The sequence below is a fragment of the Lissotriton helveticus genome, chromosome 1_1, assembly GCF_964261635.1.
Source record: "Lissotriton helveticus chromosome 1_1, aLisHel1.1, whole genome shotgun sequence".
In the NCBI taxonomy this organism is placed as follows: domain Eukaryota; kingdom Metazoa; phylum Chordata; class Amphibia; order Caudata; family Salamandridae; genus Lissotriton; species Lissotriton helveticus.
In genome coordinates this window covers 1,186,390,693-1,186,407,052 of record NC_136057.1, presented here as the reverse complement: position 1 = coordinate 1,186,407,052, position 16,360 = coordinate 1,186,390,693, and the positions used below count along the sequence as shown (strand labels likewise).

At 47.4% G+C, this 16,360-nt stretch overlaps 1 protein-coding gene across 1 annotated transcript in view; it reads left to right on the top strand.

Annotated features, from left to right (window-relative positions):
* The window catches only part of DNAJC2 (DnaJ heat shock protein family (Hsp40) member C2), a 252,490-nt gene that overhangs the window by 174,777 nt on the left and 61,353 nt on the right, over positions 1 to 16,360 (top strand). Inside the window, exon 14 of the mRNA XM_078679433.1 lies at positions 5,437 to 5,537. Coding sequence (XP_078535559.1) covers positions 5,437 to 5,537 — 101 coding nt within the window. The remainder of the gene's footprint in view (positions 1 to 5,436; positions 5,538 to 16,360) is intronic.

Genomic DNA, 16,360 nt, shown 5'->3' with positions numbered 1-16,360 from the left:
GGATGAGATACCGACCTTCCGGGTCGCACAGCGCATGTTGTGTTTGCCAAGGCACGCCTCTGCGTATTAGAATTGCCACCCCTCTGGAATAGTTAAAATAACTATCAGTGTTTATCTCGCTCCATCTGTGTGAGGTTCACCGCGAGCGAGCTGCCTCCCGGAGGTGGGGTCTCCTGTAGGGGACCAATATCGACTGCATGTCTGACCAAATAGGATTGTGCCAACCGCACCTTTAGGTTGTCGTTTAGACCCCGTACATTCCAGGTCATGCAGGTGAGTTTAGACAGTTAAAGGTCATGCGGATCGGTAGGACGTGTGTGTGTGTGAGAGAAAATCCCGTCCTGAGGCCTTCCAGGTCTCCCTGCAAGCGTCTGTGTCTGACATTATTGCGCCGTTGTGTGCAGGCCTCAATTGCGGATAATGTGGTGTGCCTATCGTCAGGTGATACATCAGTTGGAGGTTCGAGTCGTACTGAAACAAACAACATTCCATGACTTCCCTCCCAACCCACCCCATACCAACCCCCCAATCAGGTTGTGCTTCCCTTGTAGAACAACTCACTACACAGCAATGCCTTCGAAACACGGGGCAACAGGGAATCATCCCGTAGGGGGGTGGGGTTGCCTGCGTACTGCCCTGCCCGATAAGAACAGGGTGGCTGAGCATACTTACTTTACACTGGCTTAAGGATTCACATTATGGACAGACATTAGGTTCCAAGGGAACTAAACTAATTTGGGGCAGAGCTTAACCTATATAGGTGGTTGCTAATATCACAACAGTCCCGCAGCCGGGGTGTATGACCCCTCCCACCCCCAAATCAGTCATTATCACTTCGCTGGGTGCTGGAGGAGGGTGAGGACGCCCAGTCTGCGTTGTCTCCTGGCATTTTGCTTGGCATATTTCAAAGCGGCCCTTGCTTCGTTCAATATCAGGGGTTTACCCCCGTGTGCACTCTGAGCTTTCCATGATACATCATTGCATACTTCGTTCCCGTCTCTTGGAGCAGTTTTTTGGCTGGAATGAATTCTCTGTGTGCAGTTTGAACAACCTGGGTGAAATCTGGGTAGAGCGCAATTCTGTTCCCCTGGTATTGGATTTCTCCTTTCTCACTGGCCACCCGCAAAATGTCTCTGTAGTTTAGCAATATCATAGGGAGGCGCGTCATCTCACCCCAAACCAATTGCACAACTCAGTGGGCGCCTCAGTCGTGTTCATGTATAGAGGTCCGGGTGGACACACTTTGAACACTAGAAACTTGGAAAAATGCATATTAATCCACGTGAGGGCAATTAAAGACCAAAAGGATGTGGAAAGGAGCAAATGAGATGGAATAGATGAAAGAGATTGATCAATGTTAAGCAATGATGAATGCCAACAAGGTGCCCACTGAGTTGTGCACCCTCCCTATGATATTGTTTAAAACAGGTGCCAACATGGGCTGGCACCACACCAGTTTGCACGCTATCGAAGGAAAATACAGAGGACAAGTTTAAAAAACTATTGAACTAAGGTGTGCATCCCATCCCTACTACATGATGTTTCTGTAGTTTAGCAGGCACGCCAGGATTGGTCTTCGCGCAGCCCGCGGGGGGTGGGGTGGAGGGGGAGGGGGGCGGAGTCCCAGAGTGCAGTGAGCTCGTTCCACGAGAAACATTGAGTATAGTTCCTCCGTGCATATTTCTTTCAGCATTTTCTCCACGAAGCGCTCCATGTTGGTTATGTTTGTGGACTCGAATACCAGTTACGTGAACTTTATTACGTCGAGACCTCGCTTCTAGGTCTTCATTGCGCGCCTTGATGACCTTCAGCACCTTGTCCATTTGTAGCAGGCGTCCTTGTGTCTCCTCTTGTCTATCCTCCGAGTGCGATACCCTAGTTTGAAGTGAGTCAAGCCGGGCTTCGTGCTTTTCTACTTTCTGGTCCATTCTTTGCACCAATGAATCCAGTTTGGTATTGATTGTTTGTAGGCTACCTCTCACCTCTTGCATCATGGCTCTGATGTCGTCGTCTTGTTCCGTATCCAGCTGCGTTTCGGGCACCAGCGTTATTTGTGTGGATTCGGGGTCCTGGAGACGCGAGGTGCGTTTCTCAAAGGAGATCTTGGTCTGCTTTTCCTTTGTTGGATCTCCAACGGTGCCTCAACCACCCCCTTGCGCTGTGACAGCGAGATTTAGCTCCCTAGATCACACCCAGGGGACACGGGGGGGACGCCACAGCGGTGTGCGACACAGGAGCCAATGCTGCCAACACCACTAGCACCTCCGCCTCCAGTCTGGCGAACGCTGGCTCTATTCAGAGTGGGACCAGCACTTTGCAGCTCCAGCTCAGGTAAGTCTTTTGGGGCACAGGTGCTCAGGGTCCAGTGGTAGCTCCGCACAAGGCAGGCCAGCAGCCACGAGCAGATCTGCCTTGTGCACCCACACGTCGACGACAGAGTCTATGGCTTCCACTGCCTGGCAGTGAGAGTGTTAAGCTGCCACCCCGGGAAGCCATACAGTGCGGGAAAGACATCACCAGTCTCGCCGCGTCTGCCTCAGGCTTCCCCCCCTAGGGCAGCGCCATGTTGATCCCCCCCCGCATGCATCGCTCTTGTGGCCGCAGAGGACACCGATGCCCAGCAGGTGGAGAAAGGGGGAAGGCTGCGTCTTGGCTCGAAGACCAGATCAGCCGATATCCCGCTTAACGAGGCTGGTGGGTCACGAAAGCTGCATCAGGTAGGCAACAGCTCCCCACTATGTTGTTCCCAGCTTACCCCGTACGCGCAGCCAGCAGGATCATCAGTGCAGCTGTGCTTGTGCAGTAGGGGAGCAGTCTGACTCCCGACACAGTGAGGGGCTCGCCAGCTTGGTCTCTCTCGCGCCAGTTGTCCCGTGCCCGGCTACTCACAGAGATCACCGCAGGTTGTAGAGCGTCCCTCGGCTCATGGTCTCCAGTCTGGCCAGGTTGTCTGTGCGCTAAGCTCTGGGCACCCACCGTCAGGCCGAGGCAGTGTCCGCTACACCCGTCCAGGGTTCCGCCGCCCAGGGGGGAAGGTCCGCCAACATCAGGAAACTCGCTGCGGCTCCCAGTAGTGTTGCCCAGATCACGGCGTTCTCCACAGCCCGCCTGCTCAGAGCAGGCCGCAATCTCGCCACGCAACAGTGTGCCACGGCGAATCTGAGCACAGCAATTTGTGCAGCAGGGGACACACCTGAAGATGACTGGGTGTGCGCCCTTGGATCAGCGGCCAGAAGAAGGATTTCTGTTGGATGTTGTGCTCAACCGGCAGAGCCACTCGGTTAAGGGGCCATCTTGCTGCTCGGCTCGGCCACGCCCCCCTGGTTTTTAGATATATTAAATTGCAAAGTATTTTCTTATAAATATCCAGGGGTCATTGTACTGATAACGTGCCTTTTAAAGAGCATGACCATCATTCAATGAGACCTCTGTTGAAAGACTTATGGGAACATTTTGTTCTGTTATTAAGCATGTTTGCTCAGGATTATTTGGAGAGCACACCCTTAATTCTAATCGCAGATATTTTGAAGGGAACCCCTTAAAGTAAGTATTAAACATGCCTTCTGCCATTGGTGTGGAGGCCTTATCTTTAGAATTGGGGCTTCCTCTGTTCATTCAGAAATTTAAATTTCGGGCATTTCATATTTAGCATTTTTAACTATGCACAATGTCAAATCTGTGCCAGAAGATTGTTTAGAACACCTCTATGTAAGTGAAAGCAGGTGACGAAATGCAAGGCATACAATTTGTACCCTGTGGAGACTTCTGGCTAAGATGATTGCGGTGTAGATGCAGAGAGGTGGCCCGATTGTGCTTTCAACAGAACTGATGGTAAGCGCTAGAATCCAAGAATCATCACACCTTGTTCCAAGTTCTTCTTGATCAAGGTAGGGAATGCTCTGAAGAGTACTACAAGGGTTCCTGTGAGACCAGGGCTGTTATCTGCAATGCATGTGGCCTCCCAGAGATGCGGGGACAATACCTGAAGACTGCGCAGTTTACTGGAGAAGCTATAGGTCTAAATAGAAGCCTGCCTGCCTACTCAGAGAGGAAAGAAGAGTGGTTGACTCTGCAGGAGAGACTAGCCACAAGGCGAAGCTCAGCCATATATTTCTGGCATGTGTAAGACCCAGAAAAAGCTGACTAACACAGGAACCAAGCCAGTACCGACCCAAGCTTTGTGAGGTTAACTAGTCTTCCTGGGCTATTCATGTGACAGCTGCGTGACAACACTATAAGCCAGAACAATTTGTGCCATCTTATGTTTTCGTAGACTTGTTCTACTGCTTCCCAACCTCTGGTGTATGCTGTGAGAATCTGCACACAGCTGGGAGGCTGCGCATACCAAAGACAAGCACCCACCAATTCAGGCTGTTCAAGGGAGGGTGCTGTCTTCGGTATTGCGCTCATGTTCACTGAGCAGAAAGCACAGGGTCTGATATCCCAAGCATGAGAGATTGTCTTGAACAAGCAAGGATAAACCTGCTATTAGGAAGTTGCCTTTGGCCAGCATGAACTCTTTGGCTCACGAACAGATAGAACTACGCCTTATCCGACTTGGTAATAGCTTACAGTACTCATACCTATGCCAAATCTTTGCCTATGACCACATCTCTGATTACTACCGTAGTAACTGGGATCACTCTAACATTGGCATAGGACACAGTTGGACAGTTTGAGGTCTATGTATCTGCCGCCCACAATATCTCTCGAGAAGACTTGGACTGCTCAGCCTCTCTCACTCAAGATTAAGTTACTTAGAATTTACTTGAAAGCAGACCCAATGGGAGGGTTGAGTTGGATAGATAAGGGATTTAGTTGAGGGGTATCCGGTGCCTTAAGGTAATCTGCTGATTCCTCCTTGGCAGCCTCTGCAAGGCATGGTGAGGCAAAGTGCAGTAGATGGTCCCTGCAGCTGACTGGATTGAAGCACTGTTTAAGTACATTCATTAGGTCCATCTGACTTTGGTCACTCTGTTGTGAGGATCTTTCTCGCCCGCCAGTATTAATTGTATTTGTCTTTATCACTGCACCTGTCGAAGGATTGTATCCTATATGACAAACTATACTTTGAAAAAAAAATTCTCAGGAGCTGGAGGAGTTGTGGGAAGAGTGATGGAGAGAGTCTGTATTCCACTTCTTTATATTCTAATTCCAATGAAAGTGTGAACTACTTCATTTTAGTTGTGCACCTTTAGGGATGATAGTCTTGTGCCATAAGAGTACACTCAAAGCATGTTATTTTCCATTTTTTGATATAGGTGTACTATGTCCATAAATCATAATAATACATGTAGGTAATTGACTTTACTAATGTTTTAATGAGCCAGTTTCCTTATTCTATTTTCATATATTTCTATTGTGCATTTACCACAAGCGAACAATATATTGTTTCCTAATACTCTGGTCTATTTGTTATCTCTTTTCTCATCGTAGATGGGAGGTCATTGCCAATTACATGAACTTACATTCAACCTCCGGAATAAAAAGGAATGCTAAAGATGTCATTAGTAAAGCGAAGAGCCTTCAGAGACTTGGTAATTTTGTTACCTCTAACCTGTTGATTCTAACATTGTGCTCAAAACAGGTTTTGTAAAATAAAATCAAAGTACTCGAAATAATAGGTTTAGGTGTGAATTGTTGCGACTTTGGTTGAAGAGCAGGGGGGTTGACATCAGATATTGAAATCAATTGGGAGAGATGACATATTAAAAGACGATTACTATTGAAGGCATCGGCTATGAAGGCGGACCTGCGCATGCTTCGCTACAAACCACTGCCAGTGTGAAAGGTTATAGGTCTGCGCGGGATAATCTTACCAAACATAAGTGGTACTTAGCCTTGTGACTGCTGCACTATGCGTGGTAATGCTGAGGCTAAGGAGATGATGTAGCTGTTAAATAGTTGTGTAGATAAGTGAGGCAGAATTTGCTGCTATACATGCTGAACTTGATCAAATAATGCCCACAAAAAGGTAAGATTATGACTATACTGTAAATGAAGATAAAATTGAATGTAAACTAGATAAAAAATGTGGTCGAGGCATGCCGTAGGTGTTCAGCGTGCTTGTTGTCTAGTAGTGGTATAGTCCTATTAGATAGAGGTGACATTTGGCTGCATTTAAGCTAGCTTCTCTTAGCATGAGAATTAATTTGATCCTGTATTTATACGTTTTTAATTTTTATGGGCCATAAAAAACTTAGCCCTGACAGGAAAGTATTTGTCATATCTGTTATTTTCAAAGGGAATTTAGGTATTTGAATTGTTCACATTTTGCATATTGCTCATTATGCATTGTTCTGATTAAAAGGGGTTTTGGATACAAATTTATATGGGGGAGGGAGGTTTTGTTTTCTGGTGATGAATTTACGACCGCATTATTAAAATAACAAATTGCTCGGAATAAATGCCAGCGCTTTGAAATGTGTAATCATTTGTAAATAAAAGGGGGTTTTGCAGCAGTTTAGAGTAAGGAACCAGATCAAAGTGACATGAAAACACAATTTAAAGGTTGTACTAGGGTGAAAAAGAGCATTTGGTAAGCAGACACTTCCAGTTTTGATTTGTTTCCAATATGTAGATATGGTTTCTACTGTTTGCCTACTCAAAGTACTACAGAAATAAATTGGCAATGTGCTGGCATTAGGTAATGCTGAAAACACTTCTAATGCTATTACTATTAAAAGTCAACTCTGCAGGTACCAGAATAGTAACCATTTAAAAAGGCATGTGCCAGACTTTGTCAAAAGCTTGGCAATTACAGGTAAAAGAAAAGGCCTGCAGCTCTTCTGTAAAATGAAGGTATTTAACTCGTAGACATTTGTGATGAAATGTGAATAACATTGGTTAAAAGTTAACAAATTGTGACTAATATAATAAACTACGAAGTGTCCTTTCAAGAATCTGTTTTCTGCTAGTCACTATCAACTTTCTGTAGGCTACTTTGTAAAGAAAAAGAGAAATGTAGAAACAACGTTAATGTATTTGAAGATATCAAATAAGGACATCTTTTAGCATATCACCAAAACTTTGGCAGTAAAACCCTATTTCAAAATTACCAGTTGTGACAAGTTTGCACCAGGTTTACCTCCAGTTTACAATTGTTTGTTACAAGTAGGAAACTGTGCCCCAAAGCTACTACTAGGGAGTTCGTGTACACACAATTTTTCTGTCTGTTCTTTTGTGTGTTGTGTTTTATGCCAAACTTGGAGGATTGTAAATTGGAGAACACAATTTAATTAAGTGTATTCTGATGGATAATTCTACCTGCTGAATCTTAACTTTTAGAATATCCCCAGGCACCAGACTGAACCCAGATATTTTTCTTAGCAGTGCTCCCAAACGCTGGTTGGTGGTAGGCATCCTGTAGCTCTGTGGCACCCTGAACGGGATGGAGTAGAGCAGCGTATAAACACCACCCATGGCCGCTGTTGTAAATTCTATATTGTTGCTCCTGCTGATGTGGCTCTAGAGCTGCGCTTCCACTTTGTCGGTCTTCTGGTGGTTTCCATATTCTCCAACAGTGTGCTAGGGAATGATGTCCCCACAAAAAGCTTCAAGTCATGAGTGACTGCAAGAAGCAGATGTTGGTGAAAACCCATATGAGGTATGTCTCTGGTGCTTAGGCTCAGGGCATGACTCCAAGACATGTCAAGTGAGTACTCGTGCACCCAAAGGCATTCCAACAGGCAGGCAAAACTCTGTCACTGAACACATGTGCTTGTGGTCAGATCATAGGTTGTATTCCGAAGTTGCGGGACCAGGGTCAGTCCCATTTACATGGCATGGCTGTTCGAGCAAGAGGTCTGTTTCTCTTTCATAGGACTCTGATAAGTCGAAGTCCAGGCATAAGAAGACCAAAATAAAAGGATGTCGAGATAAAAATCGCACCCCTTTGAAGCCTCCAAAATCGGAACCAATTCCACTGTTGGTCCTGACGAACTCCAAATTTCCCAGGCATAGTCAGCTTCACAGTAGACAGTGTGCTTCCAGGAGCCAATGCACCAGATATTTGGTGTGATTCCAGCTCCTTTAGGCATACTCTCAGGCCCCATGGAGCTGCAGGTGTCTCCAGTAGTGATGGTATTTGTGGGTCTGGACCCGCTACCAGGTCTGTGCCAACTTGGTATAGATGCCATTGGTGGTTCCCCATTCACTAACACTGACTAAGTGCCAGTAAAAGACCTTGTGCCAACATTTGCCCCAATCTAGACTTATGTTGCGCTATGAAATTACAAAACTGAGATATTTTGCTCTAATCCGAGATTTGTGCATCAGTGTCATTACCAGCAAAGACTTATCTCTTTTTGGCTCTTATTCCGACCCAGTACAGGAGGCACATATGACCACTCAGTACACTGATAATTATAGGGACTGATTTTTCCACATCAATACAATAATAATGCATTATGTCTAGACCCTCAAACTAAGAGTGGGCTAGATACATCAGAAACAGATCTTGACTCACCACAGGGATCACAAACGGAGTAAAATGCCTTCTTTGCATTAGTAATTCGAGAGCACCTGAGATACTATAATTCAAGTTTCCCACCACTAAGATGAAAACAAGCTTTCTAAGGTTCTCCAGCCAGAGCCTTATTCATCTGAGCCATTAATGCCATATAAGAAAGCCTGTACTGATGCCCTTATGGCCACACGGTCCAAACCATTTTCCTTTCCACTAGTCAGTCAACCTGTGGCTCTACGACATAGACCTGTTCTTGGTGGTCAGTGCTTTCTTACTAAGCATCCTACATCGGAAGCCGGATTGTGCAGCCCCCAACAAGTAAGGTCAATCAAAGTTAATTTCCAACCAAACCCTGGATCGGAAATCCAAGAGAATTGATGCTTTCTGGGAAATGTTTTCATCAGTGAGCCATGTCCTTAGACCTATCAGTGTGGTTTGATTATTAGCAGGTACACAAGTCTATTATGGCACATGGCCAGCAACATCTTGTTGACTGTCCCAGAGGGCCTCCGGGCTTAGCTGTCCAAGACGATACAGAACGGCCAGGATGTGGCAGAATACGTGCTTGGGTTGGCCTAGATTCTCCTGACTGCATTGACAGAGCTATTTGCACTAGTGTCATGCTCAAAGGCATACCTGGATGAGGTCAACTGGGATTTCTGTAACCTTAACATATCTCCATGGATATGCCCTGTGGCGACTAAAGGCCCCTTGGATGAAGGGCTGATTTGGTGCTAGAATAATAACAGTTGCACCACAGCACGATTCTTGGAATTGATGCCTGCAGAGCCATTTTCACCATTTTTGTAAATTTAGGGATTACTCCAGGGGGGTAGCTTGCAGGTAACACTAACCCACTCAGCCGGTTGTACCTCACACTGCCGAGTCCTTTCGGGCCATAAATGTGGCATAGGTAGAAAAGAACTGCTCAGCAGGGACTATTCTTCAGTTCTTCCTCCCATGCTGCAGTGGCTACTAAGCCGCCAAAGTTGCCCCAGATTATTTATGCCAGGCCAGTTTGAGACGCGATCTAACTGATCCTCCCCGCTTGAAGAGCCATCACAACAGATGGGTCTTATAGATTGTTCAAAAGGGTTACACCCTCCCTTTCATTTCTTCCCCAACTCACCTTCCTCCCATACCAGAGTGAATTTTGGAGGAGCTGTCTACAATCCTAATGGAGAAAGTCAATCTTTTACTCTCCAAGGGTTACATCGAACAGGCACTAGACACTGCAAAAGTACAAGGATGCTGTTTGGGCTACTTCTTCATTCCAAAGGAGGACCGGGGCGTCCAGGAAGTTTCCAGTCTTCTGCTCGGTAAATGTCTTTCTGCAGAACTGCAAATTCAGAATGCTCACACTGGCTCCGATCGTCACTTATCTGGACCCAGTAGACTGCATGGTTTCCTTAGACTTACAGGATTTGCATTTCCTTACACCTGTTGTGAAGTACAGCAGGCATTACTTGCAGTTGAGGGTGAACCAACACCATTTTAAGTTTGTTGCACTCCTCTTCAACCTCACTTTGAGTGTTCACGAAGTGATGCCGGTAGCCGCTGTTCATCTTCAGAGGTCAGGCATACATGTATTCCTGTACCTCAATGACTGGCTGCTAAAGGCCAATCACTGGTAGGGCATCTCTGAACAACAGATAAACTCCTGGCATCTTTTGCTTTCACCATCAATGAACGGAAGTCCAAGCTATGCCCAACACAAAGGCTTCCATTCATTGGGTCAGTTCTGACCACACTGACTTTCAAGACCTTTCTTCCAATGCAGCGAGTCTAGGAAGTTCAGGATATGATCCTGATGTTTTGGGATCAGTCCTGGTTGTTGGTGAGGATGGCTCTTGAGGCTTCTCGGTCTCCTGGTCTTGTGTATCCTTCTCTTCACGAACCCTAGGTGGCACATGCATGCTCTGCAGTGGACCCTCGTATTCCTATGAGCCCAGGACCAGTGCTGCCTCTCCAACTCCATTCATATTCCAAAGGAGACAGCGGAGGATCTGCAGTGGTGGACGCCAGCCTGATTTGCCGTAGGTCACTCTCCCTTCCCACACAGAGTTAAAGGTGCTGGGGTTGCCATCTGGGAGAGGTGGGGATCAGAGGTCTATGGTTTCCTGCTAAGAGCCAGCTCCATATCAACATGCTTGAGCCTTGAGTGTTCAGTCCAGCCCTCCGAGCCTTCCTGATTTCTATCAAAGGGAGACTGGCAGGGTCCCGTAATGCCAGAGTGGACAGGCTAAGCTAAGCAGGTGTCATCTGGCAGATCACAAGTGTCTTCTCCATTCCGATGTGGTGCAGGGCTTCGTCAGTCAGTGGGATTCCTCTGGTTAGATGTTTGCCACCGTTGATAAAGTGCAGTGTCAGCAGTTTAGCACACTTAAGTTTCCAGTAAGGCATTTAATAGGAGATGCTTTCTGGCTGGAACTGAACAAGGGGCCTCTGTCCACATTTCCAATGTTCCCACTCCTACCTCGGGTTCTTAAAAAGATTAGGACAGAGTGGGCCCAAGTCATTCTAATCTCCCTGATCTTGCCATGGAGGGTGTGGTACTCAGGTCTCCTAAGCACTTGTCCTCTGATCAGGCTACCACTTTGGGACGACTGTCGAGTGCAGCAACAGGGCAGAGTCCTGCATCTAGTCTCGGCCCCTGATGGCATTCAACTTACAAACTGAGGTGTCTGATGCTATTCTTGCGACCAGACACTCTTCCAAAAAGTGCATCAGTGCATGGTGAGAAATGCCTTGAGTGCTGTCTGATATACCAAACCCATGCTCTTTTTGCAGGCCACACTTTCTGATGCTCTTCTCTTAGTCCTTTGTTACCCCAGTTAGGTCTTTTAGGTCGAATGATGGGCTATCAGCCCTTTCTACCTTTGTGTTTACCGGACCAACTGTCCTTATTTTAATGACCAGTTGTGGTGGGGCATTTTATTTAGGGTCTGTGAGGCATATTCCCCCCCCCCCCCCCCCGATCATTTTACCAAAACCATTTGCGATACCTCAGTGAGATTTAGACCTGGTCTTGACATTTTATTTTATGTGCATGCTGCTACTTCATGCATTTAAAGTTGCAAACTGTTTTCCGTCTTGCCATCGGATCCATGCGCCACAGTAGTGCACTACATGTGTTGTCGATACAACCATACTACACCACTTTAGTTCTAAAATAAATTGGGGTTGGACATGGACTGCCTTCCTGCCCAAAGTTGTGACGTTCTTCCATGTTGACGAGTTGATCACTCTATCGTTATTTATTCCGCCTCACCCCTCAAAAGAGGAGGAGAGACTCCATTGGTTTGTCAGATGAACCTCTAGAAAGGCCTAAGGCCTATTAGAGCTCTCCCTAGAGGGAGGACTAGGGCTGCGAGCTGTCAGTCGAGCAGCACAGAGCCTCTGCTGAACCTGTGTTATTGTGTGCTTTTAAATCGTGTTTGGTGATTACTACTATTTTTATCTGAGGGGGGCTTTTTATTCCTAGATTAACGTGGGAATTAGTCTTGAGGCACTCTGACACCCTAACACACGCTACTCTCGTCGCTGACAGCCTCGCCCAGCCGTTTCCTGATTCCCGGCTGAGGCTGCGGCGGGCGCCATCTTGGGTGTGGGCAGGGGCGGCGCTCTAGTCGCGCCGGCCTCACGCCCTCCTCACCTCCTATAAGATGTGCCTAGGGTTCAGACGGCGCAGCGGGCTGGCGCAGCGGGCGCGCCGGACGCGCGCCGAAGCCGCGCCTAAGCCAAGCCCGTCTGCGCCCGTCCGCGCCCGGTCGGGGCTAGGGGCGCAACCCCCTACATCGCGCGCCTGCCGCACTCAGTCCTACACAAGTAAGAGGCTGAGAGACCTCTGCCCCGCCCCGTATCCCCCCTGTCGTCACACGATGGAGCCACTGAACCTAGGTCCATGCTCTCATTGTTCATTTAGAGGAAGTCGGTTAGCGGCCGCTGTCCCCGACTCTGAAGCGCTTAGTATTAAAGGGGGCCTTCTTAATTGCAGATCTCTTAGCAAACATGCCCTCCAGCTGTGGGATCTCTTACTGGATGAGGACATACATATACTGTTTCTAACGGAAACTTGGTTAGGAGAACACTCGGATCCAGACATAGTGGACACTATTCCGCCAGGCTACACTCTCCACAGACTAGATAGAGGAAAAGGAAGGGGAGGTGGCATTGCCATCATTGTAAAACACCCTATTGAGTGTGTTCTGAAACCAGCAAAAATTGAAGATTGTGAAGCTGGAGATTTCTGTATCAAATTGGCTCCACACGAGACAATCTCGGGCTTCCTAATATATAGACCTCCTGGCTCGCTGGGCAACTTCCGTAGTAGTTTACTAGAAGGGGCTGCCCAGACTGCGATTAAACACAAGAAAGTACTGGTGTTGGGTGATCTGAACCTACACCTAGAAGATCCCTCACAAAAGGAGGCAGAGGAAGTCCGTCTTGTCCTACAAGAACTTCAGCTCAACCTGCTAAGTGTGGCGCCCACACATCAGAAGGGTCACTGTCTGGACCCTATTTTTGCGAGCTGGGATAGGATACAAGCTTCTATTCCCTGTCAGCTCCCGTGGACCGACCACTTTTTGGTCCCTTTCCAATGTTCTTTTCAGCCTGTTAGGGTCATTGAGATAGGTAAGGGAATTATCATGAGGCGCCAATGGAGACAGTACTCTCAAGAGCATTTCATAAGTGCCATCCAGAAAGCACAACCTCTGTGTGCCACTGACAGTGATCAGGCGAACAAGGAACTCAATCTACTTGTGACCGCCACTCTGGATGAGATAGCCCCAATGAGTAAGGCCAAAGCTAGAGAAGGCAGACAACGTACTGCCCCCTGGTTCACCCCTGAACTCCAGCAAGTCAAGTCCAAGTGCAAAAAACTTGAAAGAAGCTGGAGAAGGAACCCGAATGAACTAGCAAAGAACAGTTATAGCTCAGCTCACCGAAGCTATCAGTATGCGGTGCGCAGAGCTAAAGCTAAATATTTTCATACACGCATTGAGGCGGCCCAGAGCTCCTCGCGTGAGCTGTTCAAAATTTATAAAGAAATATCCTTAGTCTCTAGCTCTAACACTTCTACTAAGGCCTCGAAGGAGGGTTGCAATAGAGTCGCTGACTTTTTTTCCAACAAAGTTAAAGCGATCTATGATTCCTTCTCCCAACTACCAGATAAAGGCACAGATTTTAAAGCAGGTAGTTTCCTTGCAGCCCCCGAATCCTCATTACAAACATTCGTGGTCCCCGCAGCCGACAAGCTTATAAAGCTGTGTCGAAGTGTGAAGTCGGGCTCGCCCAACGACCCGGCTCCTGCCTGGGTCATTTCCGAGGGCCTGACAGCCCTGGAACCTCACATAAGACACGTCCTACAAACCTCCTTTCTCACTCAACAAGTTCCTGTGGAGTGGAAGAAAGCCATAGTATTGCCAATAAGGAAAAAACAGAATGTAAGCATGGAGGTGCTGGAAAATCTCAGACCCATTTCCTTGTTGCCATACGTGGCGAAGGTGGCGGAGAAGGTGGTCAATACCCAGCTGACGGAACATCTTGAGAGGTGGAATTTACTTCATCCCTCACAGTCAGGTTTCAGGGTAGGCTATTCCACGGAGACGGCGCTCCTGAGAGCCACTGAGACTTTAAGAGCTGGGGCAGATGTAGGCCAAACTATGGCCCTGATCATGCTCGACCTAAGTGCGGCTTTTGACACCGTAGCACATTCCATTCTGCTGCGGTGTCTGAACGAAGCCGGGGTCGTTGGTCCTGCGCTGCGCTGGTTGCAGTCGCTCCTCACGGAAAGATGTTTCCAGGTACAGCAAGGGACATGTCGGTCAGTGGAGATGCCATTAGATCAGGGAGTGCCTCAGGGCTCAGCATTGAGCCCCACTCTTTTTAATCTTTATATGGCCTCCCTGGCGAAGGTGGTACAATCATTTGGGGTGGAATTGGTATCGTACGCCGACGACACCCAGCTGCTGATCTCCCTATCGCAGAACACCTCTAACACTCCAGCCAACTTTAAATCCTGCATGCAGGCATTGGCTGAGTGGATGGACTCCCATTGTCTAAAACTCAATGGCTCTAAAACAGAGGTGTTGGTGGTGGGGGGGAAAAGTGAAAACAGGTCAGCTGAGTGGTGGCCGGCGTGCCTGGGTCCTGTTCCCACACCCTGTGAGGAGGCCAAGAATTTAGGAATCTGGATGAATCCCTCTCTCTCATACGAGGGCCACATAAGGCGGTTGGTAGGCAAATGTTTCGGAGTCCTAAAGACCCTAAATAAAACCCTAGACCTCCTACCCATAGCGGCCAGAAAGACACTAACTCAGGCACTGGTGACCTCGCGGTTGGACTATGGAAACATACTGTTCCTAGGGGCAACCGAGGGGAGCCTAGGCCGCCTTCAGGTTATACAAAACTCCGCCGCCAGGCTGGTGCTAAGAAGACCTAGGAGAGCCAACTCGCAAAAGGCACTGGATGCGCTTCATTGGTTGCCTGTGAAGAAACGTGTGCTGTTTAAGTGCCTCCTCTTCTGTCACCGAATTGTCTGGGACAGGTCGCCCGATTACCTGAAGGATTTAGTCAGTCGCTATGAACCGACCAGGACTCTCCGTTCGGAGGGTGCCGGACTGCTGATAGTCCCCAGGATAAGGAAGGCCAGATTAGGCGGGCGTTCCTTTGCGTTACATGCAGCTCAACAATGGAATAAACTTCCCCTTGTACTGAGACTGGAGAACAGTGAATCACGGTTCAGATCCCTACTTAAAACTCATCTATACACGGCTTAGAGCTAAGGACCTCATGTCATGCTGCTCACTGATGGCTTTAGCGCGGGGACACGCCGTGATGGCGTTACTGAGCGCTCTACAAGCTTTTATATTATTATTATTATTATTATTAAAGACCATTGATTAGAAGTTCATCTCTTCGTTGAGTTTTTAGGTGCGCAAAAAGGTAAGGCAGTTCAAAACTCCACTCTCAAAATCTGCTTCTCACTGGTCTAGAAACAGCCCCGACGGTCTGAGAGTACATCCCATCAGGGCCACTAGGACTGCGCTGGTGTAAGGGGTACCTACCTGTTCTGGATACCTGCCAGGCTGTGACGTGTCCGTGCATACATTCAGGAAACATTACTGCCTTGGGAGACAAATATGCTAGGAAAGTCATTTTGCCAACTTGTTGTGCCGTACTTCTTGGTCTGAGTCCACTCCTCAGATCCTCTGTCTAAGGGACGTACTGTTATAATTTTTTATATATTCTAAAGAGTAGGAACCTGCTGTTAGAAGCTTTCATCCTTCACTAGCATTCTTTCTGGTGGATACTCTAAAAACAGATTCCGCATGCAGTTGCGCCTTCCCCTTTCTGTGGAGTGGCCTCTTTTCCGTTAATAAAATGTCCCATATTGCAGAGCAGCATACTGTCACCAGCAATTTGTTTACCTGACTGCACAGAATGAGAAAGGTGTCAGGTGTGTGGAATTTGTGTTGCCCGACGCCCTGGACATCTGGATTCCTGATGCAGACGAGGTTTTTTGCGGACATGTAGACATTATTTTTTGCTCTTGTGCACCTAATATAGTCACAAGTAATTTATTTCAGATTCTTGTCGGAAAACGTAGTAAATATGTCTTTTTACGGGTCAATATGGTAATCAAGTTAAGCCTGGCTGCAGCAATGAGCAGGTTTGTGTTCTCAGTCAATCAGGGAGGCGGAAACAGATTCCCAGTGTTGCGGCTAGTGATTGGCTTATTTAAGTCTTTGCTTGCCAAGGGATTGGTCGGAGGAATATCTGTTCATTGTTCCATTAGTGTTGGGTTTGAAGATAGAAAAGAATGGGCTTATTTTTAATGTGTGGTTTTTCAGGTGAGAGTGACCCTCATTTGCCTGCAACAGTTGGAGA